The sequence below is a fragment of the Pelodiscus sinensis genome, chromosome 32 (genome assembly GCF_052426305.1).
Source record: "Pelodiscus sinensis isolate ZL-2025 chromosome 32, ASM5242630v1, whole genome shotgun sequence".
NCBI classification, from domain to species: domain Eukaryota; kingdom Metazoa; phylum Chordata; order Testudines; family Trionychidae; genus Pelodiscus; species Pelodiscus sinensis.
Window position 1 is genome coordinate 15007700 of NC_143083.1, and position 19804 is coordinate 15027503.

General features: G+C 64.0%; 2 protein-coding genes across 5 annotated transcripts in view; both read left to right on the forward strand.

The window, feature by feature from the left end:
• The first annotated feature begins 228 nt into the window (after nucleotides 1-228).
• On the forward strand, nucleotides 229-14691 carry CNN2 (calponin 2). The gene is made up of 7 exons (XM_075902649.2): nucleotides 229-410; nucleotides 7411-7532; nucleotides 9592-9658; nucleotides 9807-9944; nucleotides 11869-11985; nucleotides 12647-12793; nucleotides 13253-14691. The coding sequence occupies exons 1-7, from the start codon at nucleotides 348-350 to the stop codon at nucleotides 13514-13516; spliced, it is 918 nt and encodes a 305-aa protein (XP_075758764.1). The 5' UTR covers nucleotides 229-347; the 3' UTR covers nucleotides 13517-14691.
• A 2659-nt stretch (nucleotides 14692-17350) lies between these two features.
• ABCA7 (ATP binding cassette subfamily A member 7) overlaps nucleotides 17351-19804 on the forward strand; it is a 40855-nt gene continuing 38401 nt past the window's right edge. For all 4 annotated transcript variants that reach the window (XR_012896677.2, XM_075902642.2, XM_075902645.2 and 1 more), the window contains exon 1: nucleotides 17351-17503. The gene's annotated coding sequence lies outside the window, so the exon portion shown is untranslated. The remainder of the gene's footprint in view (nucleotides 17504-19804) is intronic.

Below are 19804 nucleotides of genomic sequence, written 5' to 3' on the forward strand. Positions count from 1 at the left end.
CGCAGCCGGGGGGGCGCACGGGGGGGGAGGGCGCAGCCGGGGGGGCGCACGAGGGAGGGCGCGCGGGGAGGGGCGCACGGGAAAGGGGCGCACTGGGGAGGAGGGCGCAGCCGGGGAGGGGCGCACGGGGGGGGGGGGCGCTGCCCCGGGTCGCTGGGGGCCAGGCGGCGGAAGCCGCATCCTGCAGGAATTCGGCACGTTCCTGCCCTTATAAGGCCATTTGGCAGCCCCGCCAATCAGCGGCGGGAGGCGGCGCCGGCTCGGCCCGAACCTCCAGAGGAACCGGCCGGGGCGGAGACGGAGCCTCCCGCAAGCGCCCGGCCCGGACCCGCCGCCCCGCGCGCAGCATGAGCAGCTCCCAGTTCAACCGGGGCCCGTCCTACGGCCTGTCCGCCGAGGTCAAGAGCAAGGTGAGGCCTGGGGCTGGGAGCGGGGCACCCCGGGGTGCGCCCTGGGCAGGGACCGAGCCCGTCCAGCGCCTTGCGCGCAGCCAGCGCGCCCTGGCCGGTCTCCAGCCTCCGGTCCCGCCCTCCCTGCCTCAGCCCCGGCGCAGCAGACAGTCTCCCTCAGCCCCGGCGCAGCAGACAGTCTCCCTGCCCCTGACCCATGTGCCCGGCTCCCTCTGGCTGCAGCTTCTCCTGGGCAGCCCCTGCCCCGTGGGCCCTTCCCAGTGTTTGGTGCAGGGACAGATTCTGTCCTGGTGCAGCTCGTGCAGGCTTGGCCCCCCCGGGCCTCCCTGGGCTGCCCTGCCACCTCCTTGGCTGCCAGTGGGGGCTGTAAGGCGGCTCTGAGGGGCGTGGCTGAGGGCGAGTCCAGGGTAGCTCTGCTTCCCTGAGGCTGTGGGGCATCCCAGGGCAGGTGGTTGGGGATGTGGGAGGAAGCAGCTGGGCGCAGCCTGCTCCTCTGGCAATGCAGCTGTGTAGGCTGCGGGCCTCGGCGCCCAGCCCTTCTTGCCCCAACCGTCGGCGGGCATCCGTCTGCTGCTGCAGCCCTGCCCCAGGAGCCGTGGAACCGCAGTTGCATGTCCCCGTCCTGGCCGGCTGCTGAAGCACGTTTGAACTCTCGCAAACGCCTCCCTGGCCCCTTGTGGCTGCTGGCCTGGGACCTCTGCGATCAGCCTGCCTGGCGCCTGGCTCGCTCAGACCCAGGGCAACGCGAGGCTTTCACTTTTGTTTCTCATGAGTTTCCCCGCCCTGCTTCTCTGCCATTTCCCCAGGGCTGTTGAGCCCACTGGGGAGCCCTGCTCTGCTCCTTTCCCGAAGCTGCCCTGCGCCTGAGCCAGCCTCCCTCCCCACCCAGGACGGTCTCAGCTGGCTCTGGAGCTGGCTGGTGGCTCTGCAGAACCAGGGTTAACTCCAGTTTTCCTGCCTCCTGCTGGGAGCCGGGTCCCAGAGCATGAAACCCGCTGCGAAGGGGCCCACGCGATGACTCTGCAGCCGGCTAGACGGGTGTGAGGCTCTGTGCCAGCAGGCGCCTCTCCGGGAGGGGGGTGGGAGAAAGTTGCTCAGGTCGGGTGCAGCTTCCTAGCTGCTCCTGTTACCCAACTCCTGCAACTCTCGCCCGTAGCCCACAGAGCAGGCGCCTGGTCTCCGAGCGTCATCAGAAGACAAAGTACGAGGCGTGTTCCAGGGACGGGTTTTCAATTAGTGCCCCTTCCTGTTGGTTCCAGCAGATCGGCTCACACCTGGCGTGCCCTAGCTCGCTGCGCCATGGGCGGCGTGTTGCTGTAATCCCGGAGAGACGCACCAGGCCTCAGTAACAACGTCGTAAACAATCTCTCTGGGGCCCCCCGTGCTCCGGCCTTACCCACAAAGGGTCCTCCCCCTCCCTGCCTGAAACAGCTGAGGAAGGGAGGCTGGGGTAGTGGTTAGAGCAGGGGTGGGGAACCTCAGGACCAGGGCTTGGATGCAGCCCCCGGCTTGCCTGGATCCGGCCCCCTAAGGCTCAGGGCCCCCCAGCATTGGGCAGCCTGCGCTGGTGCTCCAGGCCCCCGCCGTGGGGCTGAAGCCCACACAGTCTAATAGGCCAGGCTCCCACAGGCCCTGGTGTGGGAGGGGAACATGGGGAGGGTCTTTCTGCTTCTCAGTCGGGGGCCGCGTCCCTGGGGGGTCGTTTGTTTCTCCTGGGTGCGGCCCCCGACTGACGTTTCTGTGGGTCAGCAGCCCCTGACCCACAAAATGTTCCTCACCCCAGGGCTGGGAGTGGGGCCTCCTGGGGTCGGCTCCCCCTGGTGACGCTGACCCGAGGCTGGGCTGGCCTCCCCCCCAGGCCTCTCTTGGGTGGAATGGGGGTGGCGTTGGGCCGCCCCTCGGAGACCGAACGAAACGCTTGTGGCGCGTGGCCACGGCTCTCGCAGGCAGGCGGGATGCAGCAGCCATGGATCGCGGCTCCATTGCCCCTGCCAGCTGCCCCGGGGCCGGGTGATTTAAAAGCCCTGGGCTCTTGAAGTCGCTGCCGGAGCCCGGGCAGCTTGTGCCAGGTGGTGCTGAAGGGCAGACTGGGGAAGGCTAGTCCCCGGCCACGTCCCTTCCACGTGAGGTCCCGCCCCTTCAGGGGTCCACGGCCACCCCCGGACACAGCAAAGACTGTCCCCAGCCCTGCCTCCCTGCGCCCGGACGGGCTCCTGTGTCGCAGGCCGGGAAGGAGTCGGCATCTTCCCCTCCTTGGTCTGCTGCTCCCACCAGGCATGTAAAACCCCAGTTAATCAGTTAACCGGTTAACTAGTACCCTGGCTGGAACAGGCCCCCTGCTGTGGGCCCCTGGCCCTGCATGGGGGCTCAGCAGGGGAAGCAGTTAGGGGGCTGATCCTGGGTGCTGGTTAACCATTACCTGGTAAGCTCCCCAGTTAAGGGTGCTGCTTACGAGGTAAACAGTTACCCGTCTACATCCCTAGCTCCCACTGCAGCTGCCACCTGGACTCTACCATGGCAGCAGTGACCCTGGTAAAGAGCAGCCAAGCAAAGCCATCCTGCTCGCCGTCAGCTGTTACTCTGTGGGGCGGGGGAGGGAGACCCCAGGGATGTGTAGCCGGGAGGGGTGGGTTGGGACTCACTCCTGCAGCCTCGGTGCGTTTTCCCCCAGCCCCTGCTGTGGTGTCGAGGCCTCGCCGAAGCTGCGGGTTTGCCCTGGTTTCACGTCGGTGGTGCAGCCTCGCTGCGAGACGCCCCTGGGACTTTCACCCGGGCCTGGCACAGTGAGCGACACGCGCCAGGCCCTGGCGGGCACGGGGGCAGTGCAACGAGGATTTGCACCTTTGCTTTTGGGCTAGTTAAATCCGTCCGGTGGTTTTGTGTGTGCAACTTCCTGGAGAACGCGAGCGATGGGACGTGCTGGTCTGGCTCAGAGATGGGCAGTAACTTCTGATGGGGGGGGGGGCTGCAGGAACTGGGTACGTGGTGAAGGGGCTTTGCTCTCCCATGATATTAATGGAGGAGGTGCAGGGGTTGGGGATGGAGGGGGGTGCACAAGGGAGCTCAGGGTAAGGGATTGGGGTGCAGTGTCTGGGAGGGGGAGGTGCGGGGTCGGGGATGGAGGGGGGGTGCACAAGGGAGCTCAGGGTAAGGGATTGGGGTGCAGTGTCTGGGAGGGGGAGGTGCAGGGTCGGGGATGGAGGGGGGGTGCACAAGGGAGCTCAGGGTAAGGGATTGGGGTGCAGTGTCTAGGAGGGGGTTGGGACTTGTGTTCTCTCTAAATGTTTCTTGTCATGTGTGGAATAAATTTTATGTGCCCTGGGACACCTGTGGATGTGCACCACACATAGAAACACATGCGGGTGGCCATGGGCACCCTGCTAATCAGCTGGATGCCCTGACACGCTGCTCAAAGTGGCCGGCTGCAGGGATCGTGTGCGATAGCATCACGGGCCCTGTGTGGTGAAGCGCTGGGATAAATGGCCCAGGGGGGCTGTGGAATCTCCATCGCTGGAGAGATCGAAGAGCAGGGCGGGCAGATGCCTGGCGGGGGGATCTACACGGAGCGGGGTCCTGTCGTGGGGGAGGGGACGGGACGCGATGACTCTCGAGGGCCCTGCCAGGTCTCGCGCTCTGTGATTCTACACGCGGCGCGGCCGCAGGACTGAAGCGAGGGTGTCCCGGGTGTGCTGCTCTGCCTCCCCCCGAAGGACGTCCTTCCCCGGGGGCTTCCCCTCAGGTGCTGGGCGAGGCAGGTCCCAGCCTGGTGCTGTAGGCGGGTCTGTGTTCTGACCTGCCCCAGGCCCCGTGAGACCAAACAGACTTGCTCCGATTCCTCCCTCGGAGGCCAGCGTGGGGCTCGGGATCCTGAGGGGCCTGGGTGTGGGTGAGGGAGGGGCTCTCCCTTGCCGCTGGGGCCAGGACCCCCAGGACCGACCCCGCTCTTGTGTGAGGTGAGCAAGCTGCCTCCCATGGCACTGCTGCCGCCAGCTGCCTCCTCCCCCTTGCTCCCCTGTTGCGACAGGGAGTGAGGAAAGCCCTTGTGAAACCGGAGCGGAGAGTTTCATAGCCGGGTGTTGTCGCTAGCGACCTCGCCCCAGGGCCGCCCTCGGAATCTGGGGCAGGGGGGAGGGGTGGGTTCTTCCGGGGGCCCCTCCAGAACCCAAATTCTGCCTCCTCGGCGCGAGTTCCGCTTTGCGGGCTGTGCTGAGGACCCCCCATGTGCCCTTCCGACCGCAGGCCGAGTGTGGAATTTCCCCCACCCTAGAAGCAGGGAAACTGAGGCAGGGCTGCAGTGACTTGCCCACGGGTGGCAGCAGGAGCTGGTGCTGGCTTGGAGCCAAATCCCCAGCTCCGCTCTCAGCACGATGCTCGTGGCCCCTGGTGCGGACAGAGCCAAGTTCTCTTGGGCGTCCGGCCCTGCTGTGGGTGCTGCTCTCGCTCTGGCTAATCTTCCCTCTCCTGGCTCCTGCATCTCCAAGGCCGACCCTGCCCTGTTCTTAGGGCCGGTACAGATGAGTGGGGCCGGGTGGCCCCCTGTCCTGGAAACCACACGCCAGCGGCTGAGCGCCCGGCCCCTCGGAGCCCAGAGCGATCTCTCGGCTGTGCCAGGCTGACCCCGTCCGGGGCGTGGAGCGGGGGCGGCGCTGGGGTCCTGCTGGAGGGCTACGTGCCCGCAGGAAGAGGAGAGCTGCTCGGGAGGGAGGCGTCCCTGCCCAGGCGGAGCTGAGGCGGATCCCCCCTCCTCGCGCTGCCTCGGCGGGGCACGGGCTGTGCCAGGCGCACGGAAGGCATTTGCGTTGGTCGAGCCGGGGTGAAAAGCGACGTTCCCGCTGTGTGCACCCCAGTCGGCTCCAGGGTGCAGGCCACAAGCAGCCCCCAAAGCCAGAGGAGGGGAACGTTCCCCCAAGGAGACTGCCAAGTCCCCAGGGACCTTCCCAGCCATGAGCTGCATCGGCGAGTCCTGGCGGGATCTGGCCCCGTAGCCTCAGGGAGCTGGCTGGCGTTGTTGGTATCTAATGTAACTCGGGAGCTAAGGTCACCTGCTGCCGGGGGCCGGCTCGCACTCAAAGATAAGAGCCTCCTACCGCTGCCGGCGACTAGAGCGGTGCCTTTAGCCGAAGAGGTGGAGGCCTCTGTTCCGAACATTGTCGGTGTAAATGGGTCGTTACACTGACCCCTCTAACGAGCAGCCTCCTTCCTGCCTGAGAGAGGCTGAAATGCTGCTCCTGAAGCAGCCAGCACCTGCTGCCGCCAAGTGCTCTTGGGCACGGCCCCTGGCAGAGGCTGCTCGGTAGCAGCTGGGAGAGGGCGTCTCCTCTCTCCGGCAGCCTGGGAAGCGCAGCGAAGGGCCGCGGCCTGGCCAGCTGCTCTGGATTTCAAGGAGGCACTTTGCATTCTTGGCATCTTCGCGGTGTCCGAGGAATCTGCTGAGCCGCGGCCCAGGGCTGCCGGGGGAGGATCTGGTCCTGAACCCACGGGCGGCGTGTGGGCTGCAGCGCAGCCTCGTCTCCCAGCGCTCGCTCTGTCCAGCCCCAGCCTGGCCCCGTCCCTAGCCCCTCAACGCTGTCCCTTCCCAGGGCTGGCCTGAGAGCCCGGGGGCCCCGAACCAAGCTGGGTGGGGCCTGATTCGGTCCCGCCGCTTCCTCTTGTGCAGCTTGTCCTGAGCGACTCTCTTCCTGGGCCCGTGCTCCTGCCCAGCTCCCCGTTGGCCGTCATGCGGGTGCACCGAGATCCCGGGTCGCCTTTTGGGGCAGCACTTCAGCAGACTTTGGGGGGCACCGGGGGCTTGGCAGATCCAGCCCTAACAAGGGGGCAAACTAAGATCTTGGGGGGGCAGCTGCCCCATTGCCCCATAACATGACACTCGGGTTTCAGTGACGGGGGCTCTTTTTTCCGTGGTGGGGGCAGAAGCGGATGAGCGTTGCGTGACCGCCGGAGACCCCTGGCTCCATGCCGGGCCCCTCCAAGTTCCCAGCCCGCTTCGGTCCATTTCCCAGTCACGAGATTGGACGAATGGTAAATTTCCCGATTGCAGGTTTCACGCGTGCGATGTCCTGGTGTTGCCGCTGCAGGGCCCTGGCCCACAGGCGTGGGGGGGTGCGAGGGGGCCGTGGGAGTGAGGTTGCCGATCTGCTCCCTTCCGCACAGCTGCTGGCGGGGCGCTGCCTTCAGAGCTGGGCAGCTGGCGGGCGGCGGTAACCCCAGACTTGTCGCCAGCCCCAGCCAGCAGGGGGCGGGGCGCTGGTCCGGATCTGCACCCAGCTCCCCCCCCCCTGCATGCACCCGGCCTCGGTCCTGTGCGGACTAGGGGTGTCAATGGAAGCTTATCGGGTAGTCAAGAATTGACTGTTAGAGAGAGGTAGCAATTGGGGGGGAGCGGGAGCTGGTACTGGGGGGGCAGCTTAAAAACTGTTTCCCCCCACCCAGCACCCGCTCTGCAGGGAGACCGGGGGGGCAGAGGTGCAGCGGGGACCGGGCGTGCTGAGAATCAGCTGATTCCTGGCTTGTGCCCCCCCCCCACCCCCCCACTGCGCGTCAGCCTCTGAAGTGTATTAAGAGCCGTGTGGCTGTGACCCCGTGGACAGGGGGTCCCGGGCTGGCGCCAACCCGGCTGCGGCGCCGCAGTCCCCCCGCTTGTCGATTTAACGCAGTTTAGCATCTCTAGTCCTGCCCTGCCCTGGGCACAAGGGGGAGGGGGCAGGATATGGGCGGGGGGGAGGGGGCACAGCTGGGGCAGAAGCGGCCCCTGATTTTAGAGAGTGGATTAGAGGGTCCCTTAAGCAGGGGTGCAACTCGGAGCTGCATCACTTGGCATGCGATCCCTGGCCTGTCTCCCCCCCCCCCCCCCCCGGAATTGGCCTGCCCCCTCCAGCCTTCCCAGGGAGCCCTGGCCCTGGAGTCTGACTTCTGTCCCCCCCCCCCCCCCCCCGGCGTCCCTTGCGGCGAGCTGACCAGGCCGTGGGGCTGGGGGCTGACTCGTTCTCCGCTCTCCTCCCAGCTCGCCCAGAAGTACGATCTCCAGAAGGAGGCCGAGCTGCGGGTCTGGATCGAGAGCATCACCGGGCGGGAGATCGGCCCCGACTTCCAGATGGGGCTGAAGGACGGCATGATCCTCTGCGAGTGAGTCTGGCGGGGGCCGGGCTGGTGGGAGGGCTCTGGCACCGATTTTCCCCTCCCCCTCCCAAGCTGTGTGTGTGTGTGGGGGGGGCCTGCTGGATACCCCCACCCCATCCTGCCCTACTCCCGTCTGCCCGCTCCTCCCCCACCCTCCCGGAGCTCCCTGAACTGTTCGCAGGGCTTCGGGGGTGGGGGGAAGCCGGTCAGCAGGTGCTCAGCACCCAGTAACTCCCCCCCACGGTGCCTACGCTCGGGGGGACCCTGGGGTGGCTGGCGGGGCTGCAGGCCGTGAGTGCTGAGCTCTTCCCTGTGTGCAGGGGGGCCCCGTTTCCTCCCTGCTTGCTGACACCCTCCCTCCATCGCTGCAGGCAGGTCCTGGCGCTGCGTGGGGGGTGCCCGGGAGCACACGGGGTAGGGTGGGGTCTCTGCCCCCCTCGCCCCAGAGCAAGCGAGGCCAGCGCTGACGGCGCCAGTCCAGCCCATTGTCTCTGCTGATTTCCCGAGCTGGCCGAGGGGCAGGGCTGGGACCCGGCGGGGCTCCCGCGGTGAATGAAAAGGGAGCTGCCCCGCGGCGCAGGGTCGCAGCTGGAGGAGCCTGGAGCCCGGGCTGGCACGAGGGCCGGGAGCAGTGAATGCTTCGCCTTCTTCTGGCGCCGCCACGGCTCGCGCAGAGCAGGGCTCCTGTGTTCAGAATGGTCCTGGCAGCTGCAGGCAGCAGGAAACCAGGCTCCGATTCCCGGAAAGCTTCTGAAAGCCGGGGACGTTCCAGGGTTCAATCCGCCTCTGCAAAGCCGCAGCAGCGCCCGGCCTCCGCGCCAGGCTTCTCCTGAGACGGGCTTTGTTGGGCAGCAGCCGGGAGAGCGGCTCATTGTCCCTTCGCTGCTGACGGCCCCCGCTGGGGCTGGGCTGGGGGGGTCGGCGAGCCGGGCTGGCTGCTTGAGGCGGCCGCGGTTCTAGCGCCGGGGAGCAAACGTGTCCGGGGACGTCGCGTTAGGCTCCAAGCGCGGAGGCCGGGGAGAGCGGGGCCGTGTGGGGCCGTGTGGGGCTGACCTCTCCCTGGGCGGCTGCTGGCCCTGCTAGGTGGAAATTGCCTTTCCAGGGCCCATTATCATGCTGACGGGGTGCCCAGGCTTTCCCACGCCGGGGCCCCGCGGGGGGGAGCTCTCTGGGGCCACAGCGCTGAGTTTCAGGCTGCGCTAATGGGGCGTGGGTTTGGCGGGGGGGCCGTGCACAGGACCGCGGCCCCCCCCGGCGAAGGAGAGGGACTGGCCCAGCTCTGGGCGACACTGGGGGTTTGATGTTGGCTGGGGCGTGGCTCTGGCAGGCCTGGCCCCGTCAGCCCGGCTGCGCCGGTGGAGCCTGCGAGGCGCGTTTGGCTGGGCCGGGCGCGTTGCCGCCCAGAACGGTGTTTGTCTCTGCTGCAGCCTACACTGGAGTTTTGCCCCCCAAGCTATAGCTTGGGGGGGGGGGCTCTCCTCACTCTGCACTGAGGTGGCTGGGGGGGGCTCTCCTCACTCTCTGCACTGAGGTGGCTGGGGGGGGCTCTCCTCACTCTCTGCACTGAGGTGGCTGGGGGGGGGTCTCTCCTCACTCTGAACCGAGGAGGCTGGGTGGCGGGGGGGGTCTCTCCTCACTCTGCACCAAGGCGGCTGGGCGGCGGGGGGGGGGTCTCTCCTCACTCTGCACCGAGGCGGCTGGGCGGGGGGTTGTGTGGCCCCCCCAGACCTGAGGCAGTGACTTGGGGCTGGAGCACAAGGCTGGGCCAAGGAGACCTGGATTCATTCCTGGTCCCCCACTGACCGGCGGGGGGACCCTGGGCGAGCTGACGCTCCAGCTCCCCGTTTTCCCGGGGTGGGGGTGGGGAAATGACTGTGCCGCCCCCCGCAAAGCGCCGCGTGAGCGACCCTAGAGCCCGTCCTACAGCCCAGGGACTTGGATTCCTTCTAGCGGCTCCGCTTTGCGCGCTGGCGGGTGCGAACGGGAGCCCCCGGGAGGCCTGCGCCGCGCGGCTGGGGCTGGGGCGTGCTCACGGCTCCGGCCTTACGCCTCCTTCTCGCTCCAGGCTCATGAACAAGCTGCAGCCGGGCTCGGTGAAGAAGATCAACCGCTCGTCTCATCCCTGGCATCAAGTAAGTGCCAGGCTGCTCCCGGGGCCGGGGGCCGGCGGGGGATGGTGGCCGGCAGGGGACGGTGACAACCCTGGGGGCCGCTTCTGGCCCGCGGGCCCCCTCCCTGGCCCCGTGTGGCAGTGGCTTTACCCCGCTCTCTTCCCGCCAGCTGGAGAACCTGTCCAACTTCATCAAGGCCATGGTCAGCTACGGCATGAACCCCGTCGACCTGTTTGAAGCCAACGACTTCTTCGAGACCGGCAACCTGACGCAGGTGCAGGTGTCCCTGCTGGCTCTGGCTGGCATGGTGAGTGCTGCGCGGCCTCTCGCGCCTGCGCCCGGGGTGATGGCCTGGCACAGGCAGGGAGAGCCAGAGGCCACTGCGGGGGCCGTGGCAGCGGGGACACGAGGCAGGTGCCTTCGTGGGGCTACCCCAGCCTGCACCAGCCGCTCTCCCTCTGACCGGCACTGGCGGGGGTGCCGGGACGGCCCTGGCCTGGGCCCGATCCAGTCAGACGTGTGGGCCGGCGTGGTCGTTCCTCTAGCCCCGCCTGTTCCCGTGGATTTGGGGCGAGGGTGGCTGGCGGGGCCGGGCCACAAGCCCCCGAAGGTGCCAAAGGAAATGGGGTTGGATCCGGAGCCCCCGACAGTGACCCCGGCTTCGAGGCTCAAACCTCCCCCTGGGGGCAGGGCCGGTCGCGCTCCAGCCATCGGCCGTTCCAGCCAGCGCGGGGGGAGGCGGCAGCTCCGGGGAGGAGCGTGGGCTGGCTGGCGAGGGGCCCTTGGGGCGGTGGCACTGTTGGCTGTGGCCCCAGGCCCTTGGCAAGGGAGGTGCCTGGTCTCCGAGGGGTGAGCCCGTTGCTTTGCCTGGGGCCCAGCTGGGCTGGGCTGGCTCAGGGGAGGCGTTGCCTCGGGGCGACTGGCTTCGTGGATGAAGGATAAAGCTCGTGGGAAGTCGATCGGTGGCTGCCGTAGGATGAAAACACCGTGGACGTGGCCTCGCAGCCCCTCTGACAAGGCCTGGGGGTCGTGGCCACGTTCTCCTTTGGGGAATGATATTTGGCCACCGTAAATCACCTGGAGGCTCCTGATGTAGCCCGTAGGGACAGGCCCTGGAAGCCACCGTGTGTGGCCTGCGGAGGTCCCCGTCTGCCTCCTGCACGTTGCGTGTCTCCTCCGACCTCCAGCATGGTGCAGGGCCCAGAACAGGTCCACAGCCGCTGGCTGCGTGGCTGGCGAACGCACGTCCGGATTTAGACAGCGGCTTAGAGGCTCCTCCCTTTGCTCTTGGTCACACCGGCAAGTGACGCAGGCCAACGTGGCTGCCGGCGTTCTTACTCCACCTCCCAAGCTAGCTCTTTGCTACTTCCAAATCCGCTGCGTTCCAGCCCAGAGCCAGCCGCATCTGTGGCGGGTGAAGGATCGACATGTGACTAGAGCTAGTAGAACTGCACAATCCCTCAGGCCTTGTCAAAGGTGCTGGGGCCGGGGGGGCAGTGCCCAGTCCGGCTGGGCCAGCTCAGAGTCATCCCCAGATGGGTAGAACCGCTCGTGCATTAGGGCTTCAGCCAGTCTCTAGCCCGGGGGCTGGGAAAAGGGCTTCAGCTGGCCAGATCTGTCCCACCAAGCGGATTGATCCAGCCCGCCGCTTCCCTGCCTCCAGGCCAATCCGAGCCTAGAGACAGGGGGACGCGGGGGTGGGGGGGGGTTGCGCAAAGTCTCCTTCTGCCCAGCCCCTGCTCCACAGCCCCGATTGGCCTGGGGATGGGGGGGGAGCACGCGAAGTCTCCTCCCACCGCCAGGGGTGCAGGCACCTAGAGCGAACCACCAGCTGTTCAGAACAGCTGGTTCTCTGGCCAGGGGGGAGCAAAACTTCACAGGCTCCCCCAGCCCAATCAAGGTCAGAAGTGCCCTGGCCCCGCCCCTTCTGCCTGAAGCCCCGCCCCATTTTTGAAGTGGCTCCTCCCCCCCGCTCTAGGCAGTAGGGTTAGAAGGAGGCTTGAGGGGAGGGGGCATTTTGTGCACCTTGAGGTCTCCCCTGCTGGCTGCGTGGGGGGCGGAGGCAGAAGGACGAGGGGCCGACCCAGCCGGGCAGTTCCTGGGTTCGTTCTGGGCAGTGACTGACGACCCTGCATGGCCCGGGAGCAACCCCCGGGGCGGGGCCGTTCGCTCTGCAGGACCGGACTCGGGGGTGCTAACCGCCCTGCCCCCCTTTCTCTCCGCTGCTGCAGGCCAAGACCAAGGGGATCCAGAGCGGCGTGGACATCGGGGTGAAGTACTCGGAGAAGCAGGAGCGGAACTTCGACGATGTGAAAATGAAGGCCGGGCAGTGCGTCATTGGGCTCCAGGTGACCGGGGGCTGGGGGGTCTGTTAGCCCTCTAGGCCCCGGATTCGGGCGCCTAGCCCCGTGGTGGCTACTGGGGTCTGCAGCTTCCTGGCTGCCCCGCCTCCCCCTCCCTCCCGGAGCCGGAACCACAGATGGGCTGTCAGCTGCGCGCCGGCTCCGGGAGGGAGGGGGGAGGACGTGTGGGGCTCTGGCGCCCCAGTGCACAAGGCGCGTCGGGGGAGCCCTGGGCGGCTGCGATGAAGGAGGCTGCTTGGCGGTCCCCCTCTGCTCTTGCACCAGGTAGAACTGCCCTGCACCCTTCGTCTCCTGGCTGCCCGGGTTGTCCCTGCCGCCCCGGCCTGCCCGGTTTCTGCACGGGGGCTGGGGGTGAATGGAGCTGGTGCTGGGAGTCGGGGCTGGGCGAGGTCTGCCCAAGGCCAGCTGGGGCTCTGAGCAAAGCGCTGCAGGTGTGAACCCTGAAAGCAAGAAAACTGGGAGGCAGGGCTGGAGTCCCCTCCCCTGGGACCTTCCCCCTGAGTAAGGAGGAGGGGGCTGCCTTTGAGCTGTGAGTCATGGGCCCGGGGGGCGGGGGGGAGCTCCGAGAGAGCCAGGTCACGCTGTGTTATTATGGCGGGGTGGGGGGGCTGCAAGTGAAGCTCTCGGTGTCACTCTCTGCCCGCAGATGGGCACCAACAAGTGTGCCAGCCAGTCTGGCATGACGGCCTACGGCACCCGGAGACACCTCTACGACCCCAAAAACCAGATCCTGGCCCCCATGGACCATTCCACCATCAGCCTGCAGATGGGCACCAACAAGTGTGCGAGCCAGGTGAGCAGGGAGTCCGGGCCTGGTGAACCATCTGTGGGGAGGGGAGTGGCTGGCGCCTCTTGGCATCGGGTTTAAGGGCGGCATTCGAAGGAAGGCTCCTGGCCAGGCACAAAGTTGAGTCCAGGAAAACCCCAGAGGCACCTAGATGATGAAATCTGTGCTGCCTCGCACTCTGCTGGAGAGAGGGTCTTGTGGTTAGGGCACTGGACCGGGATGTGGATTTAGAGCGCTGGCTCTGCCACAGATTCCCTATGTGACCTTATCCAAGTTCCTTAATCTCTGTCCTGTTTTGCCACCTGTAAAACAAAAGCTGTAGGCTCCCTTCCACCTGCCCCTCCCATCATCACATGGTCTAGAAAGATCAGCTGTTTGGGCAGGGTCAGGCTGCGTTCTGTGGGGCCCAATCCCCAGCGAGGGGATCCCGCTGCCACTGTTACCACCAGGAATCTGGTCTCTCAGGTGGGCATGACGGCTCCGGGCACGCGGCGGCACATCTACGACACCAAAATGGGCACCGAGAAGTGCGACAACACCTCCATGTCCCTCCAGATGGGCTCCAACCAGGGAGCCAACCAGAGCGGGCAGATCTTCGGGCTGGGCCGGCAGATCTACGACCCCAAGTACTGTCCGCAGGGCAACGCTGGCGACGCGGCCAACGCGGTGTTCGACCCGAGCACGGACCTGCCCCCCTACCACTACTACCAGGAAGAGGAGGGCTACTGAGCCTGGCCCCGAGGCCGGCTTGTGTACAGATCCCTGTGGCCGGCGGCGCTCCACTACCTATAGCCTCTCTGTAACTTTCCTAAATGAATCTTTCTGAGCAAAGACCAAATCCCGGGACCCTGGAGGGGATAGTTGGTGGCTTCTTAAAACCCTGGGGCCTCTCTTATCTTTTGGGGAGCAGCCTGTCGCTTGCGGGAGGCGAGCAAGGCTGCTAGGAGTCTCCCGAGAAGTGGTCCCTCCAGGAAAACACGGGGGGGGCTACATGTGTTGGGGGGGGGCAGAGTGGAGCACTCGCACGCAGACAAGATGCAGCCGTTGAGCCCTGCAGCCCTCGGTGTGGCGAGCGCGCGGCTTGTTCTTCGAACTCGGAGAGTCCTGTGGGATGCTGCAGCTCTAGGGCCACACACGCCACCTGCCCTCCCAACCCGCCCCGCTCCTGCTGGCGAGGTCACATCCCCAAGGGACCAGAGGCGGCATCTGCCCCTTGGCTCCATTCGGGCCTTTGCCACCAGCTCTTCCTGCTTCTGCGGCTCTTGCGCCGAGGGCCAGGGCTTATTTTTGTGCCTTTTTTTGGTGATGCCAAAAGTGAAGCTCGCGCTCCGCTAACTCAAGCGAGGCGAGGCCAGTGCCTTGGAGACGTGAATCTAAAATACCCTCCTGTTGCGGCTCCTTCTCTCCCTCCTTCCCTTTGCCCCCCCCCGTCGGAGGACAGGGGAGGAAGGGTCTGATGGTGCAGATGCAGCAGCCTGCCTAGGCAGTACCAGCTGCCGGGTGCTTGCGGGCTTGGCCACCCGCACAAACGCATCTCATGTATGATGCTTGGCTCCCCCTTACTTGTTGTTTTTAAATGTAAACCACCAGGAAACTTTTTTTTAATTGTTTGTGGCTTCCTGATCGGCGTGTCTGCCTGGACATTCCTCTGCCATTCGGTGTTCCTTGTGGGGGGAGACAGCAACGCTGCACAGCTGGTAAATGACAAGTCCTTAAGAACTGGATGGGGTCTCGCCCGCGGCTGTCGGAGGGATCGGAGGCTTCCTTGTGCCGACGGGCAACCCAAGTACTGCACAGTTCTCGCCAGGTGCTACTGTCCTTAGAGAGGTAGCGTAGAACTTTTTTTGAATCAAATGTGAAACTGTAATATTTGAATATAGGCAATAAAAGCTCTTTGGCAAGGCCTGGCGGTGTTGTGACGTTTTCTAAAGTACGTAACGAATAGGTTTGGCTTCCCTGGAGAAATACGGAATTCCGTGTGTCTCCCACCGTGCGGGGGCTGGGATGGGCTTTGGATTCCTAAGGCCGTGTATTCGGGGCGGGCGGGGGGCCTGACGAGTCAGTCTGGTCACTAGCTGCTCTCAACAGCTTCCCCCAGACGCAAATATTTTCCGTTTTTCTCCTGTTGGAGACTTGATCTGCTCTATTCTTGTCATTCCAAATTGGAGGGTCCTGCCTTGAGGAAGGGGTGAGGAACCTTGTTTTGGCCGGGGGCCGCTGACCCACGGAAATCAGCCAGGGGCCACCCAAGGAAGAAGCCAAAACAATGCAAAAGACACACTCCACTCCAGCGTCAGGGGTCCAGCCTGTAGGTGGCGCTGAGAGTCCTGGCGCGGATCGGAAGCTATCCGCAGAGCAGATCAAAGTAAGCTGGATCGGGCTGGCGGTTCTCCACCCTGCTTTCAGGGCACTTCTGAATTGCAACCCCCCCTTCGGGTCCCTTTTGCATTTCATTTCTCATGGTCAACTAACCCCGATGCTGGAAGAGAACAGGTTTGATTCCCAGCACCCGCAGCTCAGTGATATACGTGAACTCCTGGGAATTCCTTAACTCGATGCTGTTTCAGATGGGGCTCCTCTTAGCCTAGGCTGCGTCAGACCTTGTGTCTCATCCAGCACTTCCTTTCTCTGTGGTTGTCACGGCAGGTGGTGCTGTTCCCATGGTGCTGAAGGTGTCTGGAAATACAACACCTTCTGCCTAACCAGGAAACCAGTTTCTTGAGCCCTGTGAAGCAAAGCAAAGTGAGCGCTCCAGGCCCAAGCTGATGTGCCAGGAACAACCAGCACGAACAATGCTCAAAGAATCAGTACAGCCAAGTCCCCGAACGAGGACTCGGCCTCAGCAACAGGCCTGGACTGAATTGTGCCTGTTCCTTTTATTTGCTTTGGTGGCCTGAGCTTGTAGGGAGTTAACGTTTTGTTGGTTCTAATCTCACGGCTGGAGGTTGGAAACTTTCCTGAAAAGGAAACGTGCTCTTGCCACACAGAGCTGCCTGCCTCTCTGGAGCTTTAGAAACTTAAAATCTTGCAAGATTGGCAAGAAAAGTCTGATTCTTGAGTGTCCCAGTAATTACTTTGACGTTCCTTCTGGAACGGTGGTGGAGTCTGATAATGCCTCAGTTAAACACTAGTGGTTCTGCAGCTCGTGGGTGGAGGTTAGGTGAACCGATCCACGTGGTGCGTTTGTCTAACAGGCATGGCGAAAACCCCAGCCCTGCTTGCTTTGCCGCTATCCTGCAGCTATAGGCTACGTCTACGCTGCGGAGCTATTATCCGGAAATAGCTAGTCTGCGTCTTTTGAGCGGGCCCGTTATTTCGAAACAGAACGGGCTCGCTATGCCGACGTCCCTGTGAGCCTCATCCCGCGAGGAGTCAGGATCGTTGCGGAATAGCGCTTTATTTCGAAGTAAGTGCCGTGTAGAAACTGATTCGAAACGCGCTACGCCATCTGCAGAAGCGGGCTGTGCCCACGAACGCTCACGATCCCATCAACATGGTTTGTGAGTCTATAAAGTGCTGCCCCCGATCATTGGTTGTTTATCAAATTGCATCGCTTGTTTCGAGCTACAAGTGCAGTGTAGGGGCACCCTACTGTCCCTCTAATACACAATTCATTTCAAGTAATCAGCGGATTCTTTTCTGCAGGAAGTGGCGCTAGGCTGCGTGGTTTTGGTGTCGGAGGTAACCCAGGGGCCTGTGATCAGCAGCCTGCAGGCCTGATTCTGCTCTGCACTTTGCACAGCCCCTGGGCAGAGCAGATGTGAAATGCTGCCAGGTCAGAACAGTTCCCATCAGTCTCACTCAGGAGACTGGTTACATCAGAGGATCGGGCTTCTCCTAGCTGAGCGTAGCCCAAGGCAGGAATAGGGCCGGCGCAAGAGGCTGGCTGCAGCTCTGGAGGCTCAGCCCGTTCTCGCACCTCACTTCTCGAGCTGAACGGCAGCTTGTTTTAACGTGAGGGGAGACTTTTCAGAAGTCCCTGCACCGCTCCCCCCTTCAGCGCTTCCTGCGGCAGGGCGGCCTTGGCGGGGCTCCCAAGGCTGCTGGAACCGGCTCTCCATGTGCCCAATGCCTCAGGCTGGGCTGCGGTTTTACTCCTGAACTTTTGAAAACTGGGGGCGGGGGAGGCGGCTGCGCTCCGGCCTGTGTCCTGGGGGGGCTGGGCCTGGCGGAGCACACGAAGCAATTGCTGATGTGTGTTTGGGGGGGGAGGCGGCTGCGCTCCAGCCTGTGTCCTGGGGGGGCTGGGCCTGGCGGAGCACACGAAGCAATTGCTGATGTGTGTTTGGGGGGGGGAACCCCCCACTGTTCCTGCTTAGGGTGGCCCCCAACCTGGCGCTCTGCCAGGGGGAGGGGCCAGAGCTCCGCTCTGCAGGTGCAGGGGTGGGAAGGGGACACGGTTGAGCCGGCGAGACCTCGCTCCACCGTCCTTCTGCGCAGCGACGGGCCCTTTAAGAAGCTCTGTGACGTCACCCGCCGGACCTCTCCTCCTCCTCCTCCCCGCTCTGACCGCACGCGGCGGCTTTGCAGCCGGGAGTCTGAGCCGAGGGCAGGGCGTGCGGAACGCTGCCGGCTCGGGGGCGGGGCTTGCAGAACGCTGCCGGCTTGGGGGCGGGGCGTGCGGAACGCTGAGACTTCCCCAGCTGCCGGCCGGCCGGGAGAGAGAGAGGCTGGGGGCTTCCCTTAAAGGGGCCGCGCTGGCTACGGAGTGAGCAGGTACGGGCCGGGCTCGAGTGGGGAAGGGGGGGGGGCTGGCGGCCCCCGTGCAACAGGGCTGCTCTCGGGGTCACAGAGGAAGTTGCAGCCCCGCTGGAGGAAGGTGTGTGCAGGGGCTGGCTCTGGAGCAGCAACTTCTGCATCCGGGCAGGGCCTCTCCACCCTTAGCCCTGCAAAGCTGGGGGTACCCCCTTTACTATAGCCCTGGGGTGGGGAACCACAGGGGTACCCTCTTTACTATAGCCCTGGGGTGGGGAACCACAGGGGTACCCTCTTTACTATAGCCCCAGCGTGGGGATCCATGGGTACCCCCTCTACTATAGCCCCAGTGTGGGGATCTGCTTTACTGTAGCTCTGGCGTGGGGATCCCTGGGGATCCCCTTTACTATAGCCCCGGGGTAGGGATCCCCAGGTACATGCTTTACTATATCCCTGGCGTGGGGATTCGTGGGTACCCGCTTTATAGCCCTGGGTACCTGCACCTGCAGCTGTGGATGTAGTTTTCTGTGGCTCAGTTTTGCGGATACGGCTACAGACTTTGTATCGGCGGTGCAGGGCTCTATCCATCCTGGCCTTGAGGCCACCGCAAAAGGCAGCGTCTCCTTCTCCCTTCAGGGGAAGCACAGAGCCTGCACCCCCTTCAAAGCCTCTGCAGTGCCAGGGTTTGGACTGTATCCAAGGCCTTCCTGGGGCGTTTGAAAGCATGATGTGCAACCCGGCCCCCGGGACTCACCTGCACTTGACACGCAGCGGTGGTGGAATTAAAGCCCCTTCTCCCCAAACTCTCGGGGAAGCAGCTCTGTGCACCCCAGGGCTATAAAAGGCCGGGCGTCCCTCCCAGAGAGAAACTCCCTTGTCACTGTTCTATGGAAAGCTGCCACCCACACGCTGGGGAAGACTCCTCTGTGCAATTGTTTGCGCCGGTGCAAAGCGGGTGCTGACATGACGGCCTCTGAATGGTCCTGGGTTTGCCCTGGGCTCGGGGGGGCGGATCGGACCCTGCTGTGGAGCTCTGATTCCATCAGAGCAGCCGGGACCCCGTGCTTTGCTGTGTAATCGGCCCTTCCCGGGAGCTGCATGAGCAGACTTGGCCAGAGCTTTCTTGGCTTGGTTCTTTCTTCCGGATAAAACCCATCTGGATGAAAATCTTCCCTGAAGCATCCTGCTCGTTTGGGCTTTTCCTTGGGGGATTGCCTGGGGAAGAGAGTTTTTCCTCCAACCTACAGCTTGCACATCGTTGCAGGGGGATGGCAGTGATGTTACAGCCCTTTGGTGGTTGGGGTGGAAGGATTCACGCCTCAGCCACAGCCCATCCCAACACACATTCACTTCTGGTTTCCCCTTTTGATTGGTTCAAACGCTCTCACGGTTTGGGGTTTCTCTTCCTTTATTCGTCAGCTTTCCCCTGGGGCTGACGGGTCCATAACCTCCTCCCTGGCAAGAGCCCTGTAAGAACGCCCTTTGGCATGACTGAAAATACACAACTTAGCCCTGGGCTATAGCAACTTCCGAAGCCCCGGGAGCCACAGTGATACTCACAGCACATGCTGAGGGCCGCAGCTTAAATGTGGTTGCATAGACATGCAAATAGATATGCAAATAGCTTCTTTCACACAGCACTCCCAGCACCTTCTCCCTGGGGACTAGAAACGCCGACACCCTGTTCCAGCCCGCCCGTCCGCTTGCGTCTTTCAGTGCTCACCCCGTCTGGGAGAGGCCTCGGTGTCCTTGAGCGCGTTCCCAATGGAGGTCCTGTTCAAAGGGCCGCATGTTGAGCCCAGTGTAAACGCAAACCGCCCCGCGGGCCGCAGGCCACACGTGGACCCCGGGCCGTGTGTTGAGTAGCCCTGACTTAGTATAATTGGCAGGATGATTAATTGCATCAGTGACACACTGAACTGGCCGACTTCATTGAATGGCACTTCTGCTGCTGCGTCTTTTCGCACCTTTCTTTGACGTTTACATCAGACCGGGTCACGTTCAGGTCCACGCGCGCGCACTCAGGCTGCTTGAGTCATTAGGCATTTTACAGATTTTGAATGATCTCTCTTTTTAATTTTAAAAGTTGCATGCATTTTCGGGATGACAGAGAGCCAGGTTTGGTTCCTTCCTGAGCCAGATTTGGCTCGAGGGCCATAGGTGGCAGACCCCTGCCCTGGTGGACAGATCAGGCCAGGAACTGGCTGATTCCTAGTGCAGGGGTGGGGGCCGGGCGTGTGTGTGTGTCAGGGTTCTTTCCCTCCAGGCCCGCCGCCTAGGGCTGCATGGGGCGTGGCATCCTAGGCAGCAGACAGGGAGCTG

Excerpts from the sequence above, each read along its gene's own strand:
- CNN2 (XM_075902649.2), top strand. The coding sequence starts at position 348 with ATGAGCAGCTCCCAGTTCAACCGGGGCCCGTCCTACGGCCTGTCCGCC. Across the intron at positions 411-7,410 it reads CCGCCGAGGTCAAGAGCAAG|CTCGCCCAGAAGTACGATCT; the intron begins GTGAGGCCTGGG and ends CTCTCCTCCCAG. Across the intron at positions 9,945-11,868 it reads TGCTGGCTCTGGCTGGCATG|GCCAAGACCAAGGGGATCCA; the intron begins GTGAGTGCTGCG and ends CCGCTGCTGCAG.